This window comes from Podarcis tiliguerta, assembly GCF_965153285.1.
Source record: "Podarcis tiliguerta genome assembly, chromosome: 7".
In the NCBI taxonomy this organism is placed as follows: domain Eukaryota; kingdom Metazoa; phylum Chordata; class Lepidosauria; order Squamata; family Lacertidae; genus Podarcis; species Podarcis tiliguerta.
The window spans coordinates 26,303,031-26,325,058 of NC_139540.1; the positions used below are offsets into that span (position 1 = coordinate 26,303,031).

Below are 22,028 nucleotides of genomic sequence, written 5' to 3' on the forward strand. Positions count from 1 at the left end.
GCTCTCTATCCACTACTACTAAAACAAAACAATTGCAGAAGCAGCCCTATCCCCCTGGCCTGGATATTATCTGACCCATTTCCGAATTTGCTATTGTGGGCTCAGTGGACAGAGCTTGAGACACTTAATCTTAGGGTCATAGGAGCATCTGACAAATTCGAGGTGGGGGTTGCTTTCCAAAACCAGAACCTGCAAAACTATCCAGTGTAAAGTGAGGAAGTCTGTTCTCTTGTTCAGCAGTGGAAGATCTACATGGAAAAGCCCACACATGCTCAGAGTGTAAGCAAATTTGCTTAAATCTGTTTGCAAGCTACTTTTCGCTATGCAAATAACTTTGAGAACATTTTGCCAAAAGCTGGGAAACATTCTAAACCAATAATTTTACAAATCCTTCCCCTCCCTCCCATTGCCTGCATACCCTTATGGTTTCTTCACTGGTAGTTTAGAGATTCCCTTGGGATACCGAACAATGCAAGAGTGATCAATAGCCCTTTAATATAATATTGTAAATTCACATGACTTTGGAGCTGAAGGTCTTGAGAATGGACATTGGCCTATCTCTGTGGCCTACAGAAAGCACAACAGTTTATCCAGAGTGGGTGGAGATGGCAGGAGGGACATGGTAAGGTGTAAAGTCACTAGCTGTGTGGAAATAAGGTCATCACTGCAGCAGGGTTTATAGGCTTCCTGGCATGCCTAGCATAACCCAAGAACCTAGTATGGGGGGAAATGTCATAGTTTGAACCAACTTTCTCAATTATACCAAATTCTTTCTCAATTATACCTTAAGACTAATTGTAAGACCACGGAAAGCATGTCATGATCCTGGTAGGTTTCTACTTATAGCATGTTCACCAAAGTTTCGTCAGCAGAAAACAGTGTACAAACGTTTACCTGGTTATCATCCACAGAGTAGTTGAACTTCTTAGCAGAGGCCTGGGCGAGGGCTAGTGAAGCTACATAACCAACCAATGCTACTCCAAATGCCTCTGTGATGACTTCAGGGAGGATATTCATGGGTGGAGACCTTGGCAGTGGTATGCTGTAAAAGTAAGGACAATCCTATGTGGTGGAGGGTGTTATGCATTAGAAGGCAAATGTGACAGTATCAAATCAAAACTGTGAACTGAAAAGTTCCCATTAATTCAGGGTAGGCACAGAAATCTCAATTCTGATGGAATTTCCTCATTTTATAGCCACAAAATCACAGTCTATTCCAGCTTTTCAATTTTAAGTTTAGTTTGAGAAGGGTCATTTTTAGGAAGGATTTGCATTCTTCAGTGCTACAAAGTCTACCAAATACCAAAATGTGCTGTCTGGTTTGCTGTTATTTAACAAAGCTGCACTGATGTACTGAAATGATACATATTGAAGGTCTTTGCCTCAGATAGCTTATCAAAGCTTCTTCTCAATATCTCTACATTTCACATAAATACAATCAGTGCATTTCCTCCGGGGGGGGGGGGGGAGGTACCTTTACTCACCATGAAGTTGTTTCAGTAAGTGTCACCCTTTTAACCAGTGTTTTATTCTAGAAAAAATGGTGCCAGTGCTGCGTGCCCTTGAGTAACCTTGGAAAACAAGCACTGATGCCAACCAGCTGTAGCCCTCATTCAGAAGGTTAGCAAAAATCTCAAATATGTGAGCAGGAGGAGGCATCATGGCCACTATTCTGGACCTCCGCACACGGCCAACTTGTTTGTGAACAGATATGCACATGCAAATTGTATGTGTATAGGTTGCCTCCTTGGTAGGATCCCCAAATCACATGGCGAGAGCTTAAGTTCATACAACTTGAATACTTAACCTCTGATTTCAAAGGAGTGGCTGCCTATGGAGGTTGCTGCTAGGACCACAGACACCCTTTCCCTCTTTAAATCCACAAGTTTAGTATTTCCGGATTTCGGTCATCTGAAAAATGACTACATGTAGTCCCACAAGCCCAGGCATAAAAAAGAGGCTGGACATTCAGTTTGTAAAAACCAGTCAACATAAAAACAGATGTGTCAATTTAGTCTTCAGTAGCAGCTTTAGAAAGAAATAGGGGACAGAATCAGACAGCAAAGGACTTGTGGTTCTTATTCTACAAAATAAAGAAGCATTCCTATTCATCAGAAGAACTGGACCTACATTACCTACACAGTGTTCTCAGTATGCTAGCAAGTGGATGAGTTTAATGTTGTGCAACACAGGACTCCAATATAACAGTTGCGCTAGCAGAAGCTTGTTGCGCAACAGACTCCATAACCTGTTGTGCAAAAAAGTTACCAGCCACCTGCTTGTGCATTCTCTTATGCAGCTACATTCTGCTGGTGCAAAACATTTCACCAGCAGAACAAGAGTATAGTGCTAAGGGATTTTAACTTGGCGCTTCGTTGGATACGACCCACTGATCCCCAGTATCTGATGTCTGGTTCTGTGTAGGTTCCCTATTCAGTAAATCAGCCTTCTGAAAATCAACTTTGTTGTTATCATCCTTATTAAGGCAGAATTCATGGTTTCATTTTCATTTTTCAGCTGCTGACCATTTTATTGCACAGGATGAGGGTATGCAAACAATGATTTTAAAATGCAAAAATGCAAAACATACTGAATATACATATTTATGTATCAATACATACAAGCATATAAAGAACACGTTACCCTTCTGGAATATGTCCCACAACTTCCATGCCATAGCTGTGCTTCATATCAGCATAGTAGCAGGCAGCAGAGGTAGCAACTATCTATTGGTCAAGCAACAACAAAGACTTAGAGGAGGGAGGCAATAAACACTTCACACTTTTAAAAGAAATCTTTATGTTTCTTTTGGCACTGGGCTCACTTCTTCAGAGAACAATATGAGTGGAACCAGTGGAATAGAAGCAATATTGTTAAGTTACAGAGATGAGACCATTGGGTCAGCTTCTTCTCAGATGGGGATTGCCTATGTTCACGTATAGTTGGGTTTACATGATAGCATATAGCTATACAGAAGCTATGTGAATATTGGCTCTTCTACACACCCTCAATTTATCTACGGTTATTACATTGAATTAACAGTTGAGAAGCATGGAGTGTATTGAAAAGGAAGGGGATGCAATTTCCCTACATTAAGAGAGCATGTGTTCCCACACATCTCAGGTATATTGAAATGAAGGTGAGGAGCACCCTTCAAACATACCTCTCTATCCTCCATCCAGATAAGTAAGAAGATTATCAGGATCCAAGGACACATTTCAGTCGGGCAACGGCATTTGGGGTGCAAAGCAGGGCCAGTAAGGGGGTGGCCTGGGGAGAGCTCCAAGGGCAGATAGAGAGGCCTGGAGTGCCCAACCTGGTCCCTAGGCCGGGGGTTCCTCATCCCCTGCCCTATATGTTTTCATCTGGCACATGTACACATCCAGACTCAAAGATTAATGTGTGGGGATGGGGTTTTGGGGGGTTAAGATCTTGAATCAAGCTCCCACACCTGTAAGGCTTCTTTGCATCAGAGCCACAGTATGCATTCACAAAGCACAATCCCAAAATTCTTTACTATAAAGTCAGTTTTACTACACCACTTTGAAAAACAGCTGGGCATTACAAAGACTAAACATCATAGCTGAGACACCAGAAGGTTGCATGGCTACAATTAATGAGCCCAAACAATGTTTTTAAACCTCACAGCTGAAGCCAGTCCGTTGCCATTTTCCTTTGTGCGGTATTTGTTTAATATTATACTTCTATCAAACTTTTCCGAGAAACAGTACACCTGAATTTATCTAAATTGGTCACACCATTATCTAAATGGCAAAACCATAAAGATTTGCCCTGCATTGCATCAACAATGAGCACCACCGGCTGCAGCAGATTAAGTAGTGCAAAACAGTGCTTGCGTTTATACTTACCAAAACCAAATCAATAGGAAGAACCACCTTGATTTTCCCTTTAAACTTTTCGTTCAGTTCTTTAACAAGAACGAGAATCACAATGCTCATTACAGAGAGCAGCAAAGCTTCCAACTGAATGGACTTGATGTTTTCAAAGATGTAGGCATAAATCTATAGTGGAAAGAAAATCAAAAGGTCAAGGGTGAAAGTGCTCAAAGAAGCAGGTCCACAATTTTGGAACTTATTACTGAATACAGTGGATTGTATCTAGACATGCCTTTCAGCAAAGGCAAGAGCTGCTTCCATTATATATATTCCATTTATATTCCAGGATAATATAAACTAGTTCTTTTCTGAACTCAAAAGTCACCATCAGAACATTTATATCTGGTGTTTTCTTACACAGAATGGTAACAAAAAATGTTGACTATGTACATGCAAAAAGTTACAGAGCAAGCTATGATCCCACTGTCCTGGAAAGCCACAATGCCACAACTAAGGTCACCATGACCTAGTCTAGATTATTTCACCGTCGGATATTTGTCACAAAAACAGGGATGCAGCTTTTCCATGCTTCGTCTAAGATTGGGGGGTGGGGGGCACATTTTGTACATGAGTCAGACATTTGGAAGGATGGGCAATGAAACCACAACCTTGACCCACATGTTGTCCTTATATAATCAAACAATGAAGATGTTATACTAGAGGGCTTGGGATTTGGCAACTAGAGAGCCATGCCTATCCAGAAATGTGTGTTGAAGACAGCATGTGGCTTTGGCTCAGTGCCCCACCAGGAGCCGAGACTGACTAGGACAAAAGACAGAAACTTGGAATGCCATGTCCGAATGTCAGCACAGTCATCAGCACAGGCTCAGAAGCTACCCAAAGCCAGATCCAAAGAGCAGCCAGCAAGCAAAATGAAGAGCTGGACTAAATCCCACCATCAACTATTTAAATATGACATACACAAAGACTTGCAAGTTTTATTTCAAACATCTGTCTTTTGTTGAACATAGGCTGTGTTTGCCAACCCATTCTGATACACTATGCTGTTAAGGCTTTATGAAGGCATTCCGAAATAACAGGAATTGATTCGGGAACTCGCTGACAGTCATTTTTGTGGATCATCACTACCCAGTTTGGTTTTGTTAGCCATGGATTACCATGACCCATTTTGCTGTGGTGCGCTACTTGTTTTCCCATAGCAACACACATGGAGACCAAACTACTTGTCTGAAGGGCCTAGTCAGAGGCATACCCAGGGATTGGCCAGCTTGGCCCCTGCCAAGGGCAAAGGCCCAGGGAGACACAAAAATCATGCCTCTCCACTCTGGCTTCAGGTGGCTAGGAGCTCGGCTGCCCATCAGCAGGCTCCCTGGGACGCTCCCCTGCTGCTCTGGCCAGTCACATTTCTTTGCCAAGGGTGCAAGGGAGGGACAGGGGGCACAGGGGAGCTTAGGTACATCTCTGGGCCTAGTAGAACCTTGTCTCCTCCAGATGTTGTTGAACAACAGCTCCCATCACCTTTAGGTCAGCATGGTGGAAAGAGTATTTATACCACCAAATATTCATGCTACATAGTACTTTTTCTGGGATATACTTTTCACTTCACTGCCAGTTTATTACTGGCTTAACTGGCTGTGGCAAATCTACTCACAAGGCACAGTCCAAGAAGTTCTTCTGAACTGTACTCAGAAATCTATGGAACTGATAAATGTTACATTCCATATCTCTAGAAGGACCAATGGGATTAGATAGATAGGAAAGAATCGATATAATATGCGCTGCTATAATATTAATAGTCTTGCATTTTAGTAGATGTTTATCAGACAATGAACACTAGGAATTACCAACTCAATCACTTAATCTAGCATACCATGCATTAAAGGTGCCGGCTCTGAAAGAAATTTCAGGGGCTCAATAAAACCAACCTCAAAAACTCTTCCCTAATTCGGATTTTGATCCAAGCTGGAGTAGACTGCTCCCCTCCCAAGCACTCTCCTCCATCCCCAGCCTCTCTTCAAGCACACTACCCCACTCTGGGATCTCGTGGATCAAAGCTGCTGCACTCAGTCCCTCTGGGGGGATCTAAAGAGGCTACAGGGGGAAATTTGGGGATTGAGGTGAGGAGTGCATGTGGGGTAGAATCTGCCCTTGGAGTGAGCCCCATCAACTTCTCCCCATTGGACTTCTCCATCAGGGTTTACTTGGGTTGGATGAAGATATCATAAGACAAAGTAGGGTTGGGAGAGGCCAAGTCTCACGTTCTTAAACCAATTTCAGTTTCCAAACAGTTCTCACATAATAGTGTGTTTGAATCATTTTATTTTAAGGTTTCAAGAGTATCACAGTAGCCAAATGGCCAATTCTCATGAGCCCTTAATCAACTTTCATTTACAGGAGTATAAAAAAATATTGGGTGACACAAGTTCATTGCCTGATCATTATATGCACATCTAAGTGAAAGGCTTTTTATATGCACATCTAAGTGAAAGGCACTTTTGAGATAGAACATACATTTAAAGAACCTCAATTTACCAAGATTTCTTGGAAAACGTGAGTACAATTTTCTGATTAAAGTTTTCCCAAAAGACATGCACCTTCATTCAGTGACTCCATGGCACCCATGAGGTTTTCTGATGTCATGGAACTCTTTGCAAGCTGCATCCTCTTTGGTGATAAGACAGGGATGGCACAGAAAGAACACTCTCAGGCAGAAAATAGGACTCCCATCCACTACTGACATATAAACTTGAGAAAGTACATTGGATTGCCAGATTGCAGCCATATAATGCAATGGTGCAAAGGACAGGCGTGCTGATACATCAGTAAGTTAATATGTCAGCAAGTATAACTGTAAAGGTAAACCATTAAGGCTAGAGTTCCAAACAGGCACAGCTATTAAAATACACAAATTAGTCAAAATACTAGAGTATGCTCTAGGATCAATCCAATTTTACAGGCAAGAAGTCTCTATTAAACTGCTGAAAAGTGCTTCTCTCCAACAATTGGCTGCCAAATGCAACACGAATTGGGAATAAAGTTGCTTTACAAAAACAATTCAAATCTAATACCTGGACCATTTAGTTAGGAAACTTGTTCATAAAAATTAAGAGACCCAGATTCTAAACAAGAACATTTAGTTTTGCTTTCTTATTTTCTCTCTCTTTCAGAAAACTTACCACATGGCATTCCAACCCTCAGGTGGCATCTTGCCACCCCTTGTTCTGAAAAGTAGGTTTGGAAGCCGGAGGGTTTATTTTTAATACTCTATTTGCTGCATTCTTCAAGGGTATGCAGGGAGCTGAGTACAGTTTGAGGTAGCCAGTTTGAAAAATACATGTGGCATGATCCTTCCATGTGTGGGTGAAACACCAACACACGAAGGGATCGCCAGAAGGAATAACAGAGCCCTATATATACATGGGCACTCAGCACACAAGGCTATTGTGGGAATATGCTGCACTTCGTCATGGAATACAAGCTCCAAACTTTAATGGAGTGGAGGAGGTGAGCTAAATGAGATGGGGGGCATGCACGGGGCGGGGAGAAATGGGGATGGAAGAAGAAACTAGCCATCTTGTAACTCTGCAGCACCAAGATCCCTCTCTATGTACATGGATGGTAGAGGAAGCAATCTAAGAGGCTGTCATATACCAAGTCAACTAATGAATTTGGGATCTTCAGACTGTTTGTTTCCTTATTGCAAGTTGTACAAGGGAGTTGGGGGGGGGGGGAGTCCCTGAAAAGTAATAGTTGTACAAAAGAGCAAGTATTTTACCAGGTACAATTGATTGTGCTAGGGTGAAAAATGCTAAAGCTGCCAAAATTCCAATTCTACACCACCGTGAAAGATACAGAACTCCTCCCCTTTCCTTCCATCCTCACATAGTTATCACTTCAGGCCCATCTCATAATAGGGAGCTAAGCAGTAGCCCAGCAGGAATTCCCTATCTGAGATCACACATCTACTACAAAATTCCAAGTAATAATTGACGTTGTTAATAATGCCAATTTTTAAAAAAAACAAAACCCAATACTGAAGGCAGTGTTAGTGGAGAGGAGATAGCCATGTCAGGAGCTTGTCCTACTCTCAAGTAGGACCCTGGCAGACACAGACACATGCCCGACTGGCATGTTCTCTCCCTCCTGGTCATTCGTTCGGGAGCTTCCAAAGCTTTCTTCTGCCCGAACATCACAGCAACCGATGCCAACAGGCGTCGGCACACTTAGGGATCCGCAGAGTGTTCGCAGTTTGCGTAACAGACCTCAGCAACTCAGCATTTTGGCTAATCTACTTTATTTACATATAAACACACACAGAGCACTGCAACATGGCTCCCACTCTTTCTAGCATAAGACAGCAAAGAGAAAAAACAAAGGACAATAGTCCCACTTCACGAAACACAGTAACACAAACATCCTGTCTCCGTCACTTCCCACTCTGTGGAGTCAAAACATACATCATCATGTGACAGATAACAATCCCATGACTGCAATCATGGAGCAGGAATTCTAACAAGCCATACCATCAGGATGAGTGAGGGTGGCAGATTTGTGGGGACAGGGCAATAGTGGTAGCCCCCAGCTGCTCTTCCAAAGGCGCCCACCTGTTCCCCTCTGTTGAAGAACTCTTTATTGCCCTTAGATGTTTGGAAGGAAACTGTTGTATTCTCAATATCGAAGTAAGTGTCAACTGCTAGTCAAGTTGGCCCTTGTGCATGAAGTGCAGCTGGTCTTGTCCTCAGACAGAAAATTGTCTTGGTCCGGTGGTGTTGTGTGGGTTCTCCCAGCCTACATACTGCTCCTTTCTGCTAACTTATGAAGTACCTTAACTAGTGAGAGGGTCATACTTCAGTGGAAGAGCACATGCGTTGCTTGAGGAAGGTTTTTGTTTTAGTTCCTGGCAACTACAGGGAAGACTAGGAAATATTTCTGTCTGAAATTCCTGGAGAGATGCTGTCAATCAGCACAGACTTGCCATGTGGCAGCTTCTTATGTTCTCCCAGTTTCATCCAACAGTTAATGTGGCATATGATGCCCTGGGAGATGCATTACTTGTACAGCAGGCTAAATGTGTGATTAGAGGAGCCGCAGGAGCAGAACCTTTTGCGTGGCTCTCTACCCATGTGGAAGCAACCACAGAAGAGGTGGCAACCACACTGAGCATTTATAACAAGTCTTATATTTAGGGAAACTTTGATTGGACAAAACTCTGGCTTCGTATAAATTGCGAGCTGTAACGCTTTTGTGATAATTATGTATCTCATGGGATCCTCAAAGTAGGTTGGTTCTCTCATTTGCTCATACTGAATTATGATCTCATTCTATAAAAGAAAATGTTTCATTGGCTTGTTTCCTTATGACTCTCCTACTCCACTTTATTAGCAGACTGGACTCCTGCATTGCTCCGCTCACCCCTGCCCTGGGTGTCCAAGCCAAAAAGAGAGAGAATTGAGTAAGTTGAGGTTGTGAAAAAGAATATAAAACCAGGAAGAATTAAGCAACAGGCTAAACTTATAAAGGTAAATGTTTTAAAAGAAAAAAAACAAAACAGACCAATGAAGTAGCTGCCAAATTTGCCTTTTGCAGTGCAGTTGTGCCTGCTGAGCAGCGCACAATTACTTAATTCTATTTTTTCATATAAAACTACTACCATGGCAACACAAATTATCAAAGTTATTGCATGGTGACACTGGCCCCTCTCCAAAGCAACCCATGTGTGGAGACAGGCACATGGAATTTTTGTCTAGTTTTTAAACAGCCCCTTTAAGAGGGAGGGATCTTCTCTAATAAAAATTAAACAACCATTTTAAACAAAGATGTCAAATATAATGCTCTGTAATATGTCAGTGTGGTTTTTAAAGGTTATGTTTGGAGGGAAAATGCAAGGTGCATTGACTGTTTTTGAATCCTTTTGCAAACTTAAAAAAGAATCAGCTAGGGTGCAGCGGTTTGCAAATTGCATTCTGAAAAACTTGCTGGGGTTCCTCAGCGAGAACATCAGTAATAGTGCTTTGCTTCTCCAAATTATAGCTTGTCTATCACTACTCATTTTCTCCTGCAATGTTGGATGTGCTATTGGTCACATTCTTGGTTCAAGTGAGGCTTAAGATGGTGTTGCATGCAAACCGTGTGTGCAACACAGAATATTCCCGTGTAACCTGGTGGATACGGTAATGTGGAAATGACTCCCCGAATGTAAAGAATATTAAAACCATTGGATGAATGTGGAAACATCACTATCTATCTGCATCCATTCTAGCAAATAGCATAAGTTTGAAGAAGAAGAAGGAAAAGAAGAGAGGAGCTGCTGTCAAATAGAGAGCCTGGGTCGATTGCTATAGATTCTCGATTTTCTATAATATAGAAAATTAGCAGATGACATAAAACAAGGAGGCTGAAAGTATTAGGAGCCAACAGCACTCACAAGAAATGTTAGAATACAGGCAAGTCTGGGTTAGAGAGATGAAGGAAAGTGGGACAATACATACCTATCATTTTTAGCATATCAAGCAATCTAGGGTCCCTTGGCTGCTGCATTTAACTATCAGTATCAACCACCAGATGGCATTGCCTATTTCCTTGTAATTTATATGGAAGGAATGGTTTACAGATGATAAAGGTTTACAGTACACTGAAGTAAGTTAATATGCAATTAATCATATTAAGAGAGAACAATGTATTAGTAAAACATTACTGGGTCTTGAGATCATGCTTTCTATGTATCTGTTTCAGAGTACTAATGAAGACCATTTTAAGGCTGCAATTCTATACAGTATATTCCTACTTAGGTATAAGTGCCATTGAACTCAACATTTTTATACTAAGATGTTTTTACCCTGCCATAGGCCACAGAATTTAACTTACTGTCAAAACCCCAGGCAAACTGGACAAACTTATCTTTTAGATAAACAAGGTTTTTATCTTTTAGAAGCCAAGCTATTGATGCTGGTGCCCGAAAAATTCGACAATACGATAGCCACCACAAGAAAGGCTCTCTTTCAAGCAGCTACCCACCTAACTTCCAAAAGCTGAAGCACCCAGAGAAGGGCCGTAGATGAAAATCATAATTAGAGGGTAGTTTAATATGGGAACAGCTTGTTCTCCAGATTCTCTGTCCCTGGACCAGTCAAAGTACATCAAGTGCACCACAACAGCACTTCACACTAGTCATGTTACTGGTTGTGTAAGGAGGTTGGGAATTAATTGCTGAATAACCACAATATACTTGCCCCACCACCCCAGTCAGTCACAGGTAGTAAAGATGGGAAAGGACAAGAAAGAGAGGGAGATACTACTGGATTGGTTCTGAAAAGTGAAGAACAATGGAGTTTCCAGAGCCAGAGTTGCAGTTGGACTATGAGAGATTGTAGGAAAGTAACTGCATTTCAGTCTAACATATCCCACAATATTGTTTTGAGGATTAAAATGCGGTAATTGCATGCATTTATTTACAGACTGAGACAAAGCAATAAAAAACTAACTTTAAAAGACAGTTTAAAAAAAACAGCATTAAACAATTCTAGCACCGGGTATCATTAAATGCAGACAAGTCCTTCGTTTTCTCAGTTCAGATTGAAGCTGATTGGAACCAAAACACGTCAAAATGGGGTATTTGCTAAGGATGAACGGGATAAATTCAGGACAGATATGAACTGTGGCTAACATCATGTGTACACCACTTCCCAAGCCAGTGGTGGAATGCACTGGATGCATTGGGATTGTGTACACAGCCTATGTCAGAAGATGTTAAAAGCTTGGGAAAGTAAAAAGACCTTTGCTTAGCACTAAAATACATGAGTAAATGGACCAGGCATGCATCCCTGAGGAGGATGAATTCCACAAACAAGGCACCACAACAACAAAAAAACCCTCTTTCTCATCACTGCTGGCTTCATCTCAGATGCCAGTAGGCCATAAATGGATTGATGGAGGGTAGATGTAGCCTTAGGTACTCAACTCCCAAGTCACATTGAGGTTTCAAAGGTAAGCTAAGCACCAGCACTTTGAATTGTGCTTGGAAACGGACTGGGGACCAGTGGAGCTCCTTAAGCACTGGCAAGATGTCTCTGGCAGCTCTGCAGGTACATTACGTGCAGTCTCCAAAGGCAGCCCCACATATAATGCATTGCAGCAGTCTAGCCTGGAGGTTATCAGAACAAGGATGACCATGGACAGGCTAACTGTATCTGGGAAGGGTCTCAGCAGGTGAAAGGCACTTTGTGCCACAGGCGACATTCGGGCCAATGATAGCAAAGCAGATTTATAAGGACCCCCAGACTGTGTACCTGCTGTTCCTTTGACGTGAATGACATGCACCCAGAACAAGTTGGATTTAGATATACATAGACCCAAACCAGGACACCGCAGTGCCTAGGCCTGGGCCTGCATATTGAGTGAAAATGCAAACTGTGAGCACCACGGCAGAGCCAATTTTCAAGAATGAACTTACATAAAAGAATCCCAGGGGTCCTGATATATATGGCATTTTCATTCCCAAGAGGTACTTGACTTGTGAAGTCACGACGTGCGTAGCTGCTCCCGTCGTCATTGCGCTTATCACCGGCTCTGTGAGCAAGAAGGTGGCACTGCCCAAGTGCAGCACAAACATTGCTACCTGAGAAACCAAAGATATATTAACAGCGATTACATGTGGATATGGGTACCAAGGCTAATGTAAGGAAAAGATACGCCCACCCTTTTAACATAAAAGGGACAAGATAGCACCACGAGCTAATCAAACAGTGAAGTGTTTTTTTTAATTATGCATTGCATACCATGAATAAACTTTCAACACATGTCCACTTTTATATATTCATTATATGTTATCTCTCTCCTATCACTGGTTTACCAGGCTCTGGGTTGAGATTAGCTATAATAACAGCTGGCTCTGCCAATGTGTATTTAGTACGGTGACTTTTCTGAAGCATTGGCTCGAATGTTGTTCTTTTTCAGTTACTCCAATATATAGGCACAATAAGCTCCGCAGGGCTTGGGGGGGGGGGGATTAAGCCACAAAAGTCTGGCTGAAGCTACTTTTTAAAAAGCATTCCATTCAGACCGTTCTCTGTACAGTGTCTGACAGATTTAAAGTCACAAATGGCCAGGATTTTAGGCCCCACAGGTTTAAGTGGAAGGAGCTATGCCTCTCAACCACGTTTCTATTCCTTTGAGATGTACACTGCCTGGCCTAAGCAGACAGAACTAAACAAGCAAAATGAAGTTGTTATGTCCTCAGCTTTGTACTGACACCAAAATCTTTGACGGCTATCGGAGGACAGTCTTCTGTTTCCCCTATTACATGCAGTTTTGTACCCATTATTTGGTTTGAGAACCGTATCACAAAATTCAAAGACTAGCTGTGTCTTGGTTTGTGTTGGTTTAAGAAGTGTGCATTTCAAACTGTCTCCTGCTCACTTCTTAATCTGTGACTCTCCTCTTATTCCATAGCTGCTAATGTTTCTCAGGTGTCTTTGGTGAGAAACTTTGTAAAACTTTTCAGAAAAACAATGCATACAATGTCAACTAGATCACCTATATCTATCTGTTTGTTGACACTTTCAAATAACTTCCAGAATCCTGGATACTCCTTCAGATATATAACTCCCTGCACAAAGGAAACTAAATCAGGGATATGGGTTCTAGCCAAGCCTCATTCCTGATATGCCTGTTCTCTGTATGTAACCATGCCAGTTCCCACAGGGAGTATTCCATAATGAAAACCCTCACAAGCAGTCAGGTGCAATGAAACATGGTTACTGTCTCATCTACTGTTTTGTCATAACTAGGCTGTAGGCATTGCTAAGGAACAACCTCATATGGTGTGAAACTAAGCAGGATACTGACACCCATGTTCCCAAAATGGCCTTGTGAAATAAAGTTAAGTTGCTACCTTGACAGGGGGTTGAGCTCAGACCAGGTCCATAATGGAACCAGAGGGCAAAACTCAGGTTTTTCAGAAGGGCTCAGCAGTATGCAGTCAGTGGCTCAAGGTTTTTGAGTGGAACTTTGAGCGAAAGACATCTATTCATATAAAAGTGTGTTGCCTGAGAAAAGAAAAATGGCTAAACAGATGAAAACCACCCTTTCCTTCGTTTGTTTTTTGACCATGTCTACAAAGAAACAAGAAACAGCCATCTCTTTTCCTGAGGGAATGGCAACTCCAACTAGAGAAGCCCTCCTAGGAGATGTGGAGTGTTGTTATGGAAACCATGAACCGGTTTTCTAGCCACCATCTGGTTTGTATGATTCAACTTGACCCACTGGACCTCTCCAGTTTTCTATTTCCTTTTTTATATATATATATAATAATATTTATTGCTTTTTGAACAATTAAAACATTACAAAACCAAACAAAAACAGGAAAAAAAACCAATACAATACAATATAAAGACACTACATAACACTAAACACATTAAACTAAACTAAACAAAACAAAACAATTTAAAACACCAGTTTTCCATTTCCTTAGTAGGTGCACCTGTGCCCCCTTCACATACTGACAGCACCAGAGAGCAAACATGAATCCGCTGGCACTCCCAAAAAATACAATGAAGTTCAAGAACACTGTGACATTGAATCATACAAATATCTTTGCCACAGTCACTGGTTTACTTCAATGGCCAAGGCAAGAAACCAACTCTCAAAGGCATTCCTAACTGAAACCATCACCAGGATGATACAATTTATGCAATTTATGGTAGGGACATTGATGCTGTTTTCTGATCACAGCCAGGATATCCTGAAGAATAAACACTTCCAACGTCTATTATTTAGAGTATAACGGCTAATTGGATTTTCAATTTTATTGAACTATTAGCCTGAACAACATATCCTGCTGCAAATAGCTTCAGAGAATGTATGCTGAATAAAGACAAACTTGCTTTTACTAGCCCAGTCTTTTTGCCTTACATTGACTGTGCTGAACGTCCATTATTTTGCCGTTCTTTAACTGTGACAAAGACTTTTAAAAAACATTTCTATCTGTGTTCTTAAATTTGCTCTGCAGTTAATTACTTGTTGCGTTGCAATCTAGATAACATTTTGTATCCCAAGTCATTCAGCACCGTCAACAAAGTGTTGCTCCTGACCTACTTTTACTTATGTCAGTTACAGTTTCACTATTCTAGTGACTGGAACAAAACTTGTGTCTATTTTCAGTGTCCTGTACTGACTACAAGTCTCAGCCTATAACTTTCATCACTGTAAAAATAATCAAAGCTTAAATGTTAAAACTAGGGCTGATTTGAATGCTTCAAATACATAGATTAATACACTTATGCTTTCATTTTCTGTGTGTAACATGTAAAAAGGCAACCCATATATTTCTTCCAGAGACTGACATGTGGGCTCATGTAATTCTCTATGGGGGAGCTATGGAAGCGGTTTACACAAGAAACAGTTTCTACACTGGAAACCATCCTCTAATCCAGCTAATAGCGGAAGGAATATTCCAAATGGGAAAACGGGTGCAGGTAGATCTCAAAATGCAGGATGAAATGTGTATACAAATAGACCCTCTTTGACCAAGAAGACAGAGGGACATAAAGACATGCACATTTCATTCTGCATTTTGAGATCCAAAGGTGACAGTCCTCTGTCTTTACAAGCATGCCATATTTATCAAGGAGATGCATATAACTAGATACAGTTGGTCTTTATTGCAGTTGATTTTAACATACCATTGTAGCAATGGTAGGCAGCAACCTTCCACACGATGGCTTCCCTGAATATGTGGGGCAATCAGCAAGACCACAGCCTAGCCAGGATTGAATCACAGAATCATAGAGTTGGAAGAGACCACAAGGGCCATCGAGTCCAACCCCCTGCCAAGCAGGAAACACCATCAGAGCACTCCTGACATATGGTTGTTAAGCCTCTGCTTAAAGACCTCCAAAGAAGGAGACTCCACCACACTCCTTGGCAGCAAATTCCACTGTCGAACAGCTCTTACTGTCAGGAAGTTCTTCCTAATGTTTAGGTGGAATCTTCTTTCTTGTAGTTTGAATCCATTGCTCCGTGTCCGCTTCTCTGGAGCAGCAGAAAACAACCTTTCTCCCTCCTCTATGTGACATCCTTTTATATATTTGAACATGGCTATCATATCACCCCTTAACCTCCTCTTCTCCAGGCTAAACATGCCCAGCTCCCTTAGCCGTTCCTCATAAGGCATCGTTTCCAGGCCTTTGACCATTTTGGTTGCCCTCCTCTAGACACGTTCCAGTTTGTCAGTGTCCTTCTTGAACTGTGGTGCCCAGAACTGGACACAGTACTCCAGGTGAGGTCTGACCAGAGCAGAATACAGTATCACTATTACTTCCCTTGATCTAGATGCTATACTCCTATTGATGCAGCCCAGAATTGCATTGGCTTTTTTAGCTGCCGCGTCACACCGTTGGCTCATGTCAAGTTTGTGGTCAACCAAGACTCCTAGATCCTTTTCACATGTACTGCTCTCAAGCCAGGTGTCACCCATCTTGTATTTGTGCCTCTCATTTCTTTTGCCCAAGTGCAATACTTTACATTTCTCCCTGTTAAAATTAATCTTGTCTGTTTTGGCCCAGTTCTCTAACCTGTCAAGGTCGTTTTGAAGTGTGATCCTGTCCTCTGGGGTGTTAGCCACCCCTCCCAGTTTGGTGTCATCTGCAAATTTGATCAGGATGCCCTTGAGTCCACCATCCACGTATTGTATAGAGTATTGTATAGATTGTATAGAGACACACTTATCGAAGGAGAGTGCAATGAGGGATACATCCCATAACATGATAAATGGGTGCGCGCAAAAGTATAATTATATTCATCAGCCCTCTAGAGTGGAGCCACTGGCCACAATCCAACACAATAGTTGCCAAAGCCCCTTGAAATTAAGCATGGTTAACTCTGTTGAACTGCAGGCATCTCACAGCAATATGTAGCCAAAGGTGAAACCACTTTAGCACGGCTACAGCCACAAAAAGGGAGAGATTGTGAAATAAAAAGGAACAAGTCCAAGGACAAATGGACATGGGAAACGCACAATGTCCTTCCAACATCAGCAGTGTGAAATAGAAATGATTTGTTAAGATGAATATCTGGCCAAGAGCCATCTTGAAAAGGAAAGGGCAGGGCTAATTATTTGAAAATATGCTATATTCTACTAGGGCGTCACTCACTTTGACAAGCCTGTTCAATAACATTGGTCTTTGAATGGCCTGGGATATGCTCTTAAATTGACACTACTTAATGAGGGTCAGGAGATAAGATAGAAGTCACATCTTGGACACTACTGTAATCTGGCTGGAGACAATTTGGGCTGTGTTAAATGATGCACAGAACTGCATCAGTCTGTATTATGAGAACTCTCTTTCCAGCAGCAAGTTCCTTTAAATATATTTAAAGAAATGCAACTGGATCAGTTGGAAGGAATCAATTTTACTAGTTAATGTTTATACCATAATAATGTTTCATAGTCTTTAAGGAGTCACAAGACACTTGTCTGATTTTGCTGCATCAGGCAAGCATGGCCATCCCTCTGGAAACAGAGTAGGAATGTAGTACTAGTGTGTGGCTGTTTTCTTGTGCCATTTGCCCAAACTAGGGACATTTATGATACCTGTATGTTTTGCCAAGCAAGTCAGACAAGAACTTTGCAAGTGTTCCATTGATCTCCTGCATTCTAAATAGTTTGGCCCTTGGAGAGGAAGTTTTCCAATGTCAGATTAAAAACAAACAAACAAACAAACAAACAAACAAGAATTGGTAGGCAAATTCATTATTTTGTTGGGGGTGGAGGTCTTAAAGGAAAAAGCAAAGTAGTGGAAAGGCAGAACAATGTCCAGAGTTGGAGGCTAGCAATTAAACATAGAAAAGGTTACAGTGGTACCTCGGGTTAAGTACTTAATTCGTTCCAGAGGTCCGTTCTTAACCTGAAACTGTTCTTAACCTGAAGCACCACTTTAGCTAATGGGGCCTCCTGCTGCTGCCACGCTGCCGGAGCACAATTTTTGTTCTTATCCTGAAGCAAAGTTCTTAACCCGAGGTACTGTTTCTGGGTTAGTGGAGTCTGTAACCTGAAGCGTATGTAACCTGAAGCGTATGTAACCCAAGGTACTACTGTATTTACCTATTTACTATCTTTTGTGGAAAGAAGCCTAAAGTGGAGCACTAACTAATGAAGACAACACAAGGAACTGAAGCATGGAGTGCCCTAGCAACTTAAGGTACAAATCACACAAAACTAAACATGCTAAAGATATAGCCCAGGCATAGGCAAACTCAGCCCTCCAGATGTTTTGGGACTACAACTCCCATCATCCCTGACCACTGTCCCAAAACATCTGGAGGGCCGAGTTTGCCTATGCCTAATATAGCCAATTCATAATAGAACATTCTGCTGGGTAGGGGAAGGTTAGGGTCAGGTTGTCACCTTCATTTGATTTGCTGTTATTTAATGTGGATTGCCTAGAGCTGGTGGAGAAAAAAGAGGTTGGGGGGAAGGGGGAGAAAATATGACAAAAGAATATTATAAAATGAAATCCTGCCTCTGCTGAAAAACCGAATAAAACAAAGCTTTGAAGAGGAAAGACACAAGATTTTCCACAGTTCAGTAGCTATTGTGTGTTGGTTCAAAAGCATTCCTTACCTCTCCATTAGATAAATAGTGATTACAATAGAATAGCCTGATTAGCTTTTGTTGCCATGCTAAATGAGAACAAAAGATGTTTTCTTTCTGATAGTGTCTATTGGCAACTAATAACAAGATCTGTCAAGCATATGACTGTTTACAAAAGTCAGCATAGAAAAGTATTTTTTTTAAAAAAAGTTACACGATTGTAACATAACTCAGGGGCAAATGAATATGCCATGGGTCCTCACAACCACATAATACAACGTTTGGACATCAATTGCAAGAATCCAACATGCAGTTCATGAAGCACGGGATGCATGCCCATGACTCTATTTTGTCACGCATGCAAATGCCAGGAATCATGAATTCTCTCCTGTGTACATGTAATAAAACAGACACATGTGCAATTGGGACTTAGGTCTCAAATAACTGAAAGCCCACATTCTTCCCTACAGATGCTCTTTGAGTGTTAAGGGCAGCAGCTGGAGCCATACTGGTAGTTCCACTGTCCTCAGAAATTCAGAGGGTAGTGGCCCAGCAAAGGGCACTCTCTGTGGCAGCCCTTAAGTTGTGAAACTCCCTCCTTACACAGCTGTGCCTGGCATCTTCTTTATACAGCTTTTGTCATATGTGTATCTTCACCCTGGTCTTGGACACCTGAAATAAATATTTCTAGTGACCGTAATTTGTTTTAATATGTTTTAAATGGTTTTTAGTGGTAGGCCAACATTGGGGGGGGGGGGGCAGCAAGTTGAAGCTACCAGTTTGACCAAACTGGGGGAGGCAGTGGAAGATAGGAGTGCCTGGTGTGCTCTGGTCCAGGGGGTCACGAAGAGTCGGACACAACTAAACGACTAAACAACAGCAACCAAGTTGAAGGAGGCTCCACTATGGTCTTAAATGTCTGCGGTACACCAATATCCACTTTCCACAATGACAAGAAAACTAGGGCATGCACCTCACCACAGAAACGCCCCAAAGCATGCAGTAACATAAGCATCATATAATAAGGGTACATTTACAGCAATGTACCTGAGTGCAATAACTGATTGATGGTAAGGAATTGTGAATACAGTGGTGCCCCACAAGACGAATGCCTCGCAAGACGGAAAACCCGCTAGACGAAAGGGTTTTCCATTTTTCAATGCGCTTCGCAGGACGAATTTCTCTATGGGCTTGCTTCGCAAGACGAAAATGTCTTGCGATTATTGCGATTTTTTTTCGCTCCCCACCCCCTTTTTCTAAGGCACTAAGCTGCTAATAGCCTTTTAGCAGCTACTCCGCTAATCCCTTAAGCCTTTAATAGCCGCTAAACCGCTAATAGCGCTAATCCGCTAATCCGCTAATAGGGTTGCTTCACAAGACGAAAAAACCGCTAGACGAAGAGACTCACGGAACGGATTCTTTTCGTCTTGCGAGGCACCACTGTACTCTAGTTAATTGCTGATTCTCAGTAGAGGCCATATTTCAGTTCAATTTCAGTTTTGTGGATTCAGCCATTTGCCATAACAACAACAGTCTACAATGAAAATGAACACTGGTCTGGCACATGCTCCAAAAGATAGCACTTGACAAAGCACGCATAAACTTTGGCCAAAGCAAAAGCTAGAGAGGTTATTTTACGAGTAGCAGCCATATTCCAAACGGCAAGAAGGAAATCTGTCTTTGGGAGTTTTGCCCGGTGTCATTTAAAAATATAAATCAAAATAAGTGTATCCACTGGGCATTGAAACAACAAAAGAAATACTGATTAAAAAAAACCAAACACCTCAATTTGGATGTTTCCACAGACAAAAAAAGCAAATTATTATGATGATGATTATTATATGGAATTGCATGCAGCACTTAGATATCTACCCACTAATACAGAAGCAGTCATTAACTGAAATGTGATCGTAGTAAAGAATTTTGTTTACAGTTCCCTCCTCTTCTTTTTAAAAAAAATGTTTTACGTAATTCCTATTCACAAAATATCATATACAATCATTCCATCTATGGGCTCCTTATAAATTTTGAACAGTTAAAGGTACGTCTCATAAACAAATACTTTATAAAGAGTACATGCATAATAGGGGAAAATTTAAGATATCACATTTTATCTTTCCTTACTATTATTTTTCACTTGTATTACAGTAGCATGAAGTTTGCTCCAATCCCAGCTACCTCAAGTTCTTTTCTTCTGTATTGCAATACCAGCCTCCAATCATTTGGCCTTTCTTTATTATCCCTTATTATAAATAGATGTATAGCTGCCCAGTGAGAGTAATGTCTTGCATCTTATGAAGTGCACAAAAGCTTACACCTTAGTAAATGTGTTACACTTTAAAGTGCCACAAGTCCCCATGGCTATTATAGACTGTAAGTCCTTTTGAAGATCTTACAAGCTGAAAAAGCAGGAGATAAAGGTTTCCAATAGATAAATTAATAAAATAAAGTCTGCTTTCTGCCAAAATTCTGCAAATCAGAACAGGGTGGTTCCACCTATCCATTGCCACTGGACCTTCAGTTTGGCCCTTTTAAAAATTAGTTGCCACTGGTGTTCCAGGGCATGCTCTCAGTTTGCATGCAGCCTGTTGGGCATATCAGCTGTGCTATGTAAACTGAGAGTGCCAACATGAACATACCTGGGACTCCGCTTAAAGTGCATTAATAATCAGATTTAAAAGAGTGGTGGAACCAGCTTTCTTGGTTTAACCTGAAAAGCGGCAGGTAAACTTAGACGGGTATGTTGAAGCCAGAGCAAGCGATGTCATGTAACTTTGCACCAAACCTGCCAGCAGCTTTCTTAAGGATAAGGAAACCTTTGCCTGTGCTACATGAAACTCCAGCTTCCTCTCTGGCCCAGATCAACTTCATTTGCAAGCTGAAAACAGTCACAGTGGAACTTCTTGCCATATGACTAGATGCTGGGAGACGCAAGAGAAGGGATGCTGGGAAATGGTCACTTGAAGACTAGTTCCAGTGTTATTATGCCATGTGCGCCTTTGTCCCCCAAATGGCTTCTTTGCAAGGATTCATCATGTAGGATGGGGAGCCAGTGGTCCTCCAGAAGTTGCTGGACTCCAACTCCCATCAGCCCCAGCCAGAGATGGTGGGAACTATAGTCCAGGAACATCTGGAGGGCCAGATTAGCCACCCCTGATGGAAGTGACTATAACACGTGATTTGACCCATCCATAGGCCCATGAAAGTAGGCCTAAACACATGGTAAGCCACTCATTTTTCAGCAGACTCCCATCTTGATTTGGCAGAATTAGCTCCCAGTTTTAATTTCTTGGAGCAGACAGGAACCCTGGTGGATAAAAGGGAACATTTTCCCTTATATTCAGTAAGCAGCAGCTTAGCTGAAATACTGATCATGTTTTGCATAAACCTCAGCCTGTAATGAAATGTATATTTCATTTTTAAAGATCATGTACAACTAGCAGCTCCCTCTGATCTTGCTTTTGTGGCATCAACACTCCAGCAGTGAGGTGTCTTCCATGCTACTTAGGCCACATCAAACTCCAGAGCACATGGGAGGACTCCATGCTATGGCTCCATCACAATCCAGTTTTGCTTCTTCTAGG

General features: G+C 41.7%; 1 protein-coding gene across 4 annotated transcripts in view; it reads right to left on the bottom strand.

Annotated features, from left to right (window-relative positions):
• The window catches only part of SLC26A7 (solute carrier family 26 member 7), an 80,320-nt gene that overhangs the window by 31,139 nt on the left and 27,153 nt on the right, over positions 1-22,028 (bottom strand). For all 4 annotated transcript variants that reach the window (XM_083451096.1, XM_083451094.1, XM_083451095.1 and 1 more), the window contains 4 exons: positions 12,307-12,467; positions 3,870-4,022; positions 2,644-2,726; positions 895-1,042 (listed from right to left, as the gene is read on the bottom strand). In XM_083451096.1, the coding sequence (XP_083307222.1) occupies positions 895-1,042; positions 2,644-2,726; positions 3,870-4,022; positions 12,307-12,467 (545 nt within the window). The remainder of the gene's footprint in view (positions 1-894; positions 1,043-2,643; positions 2,727-3,869; positions 4,023-12,306; positions 12,468-22,028) is intronic.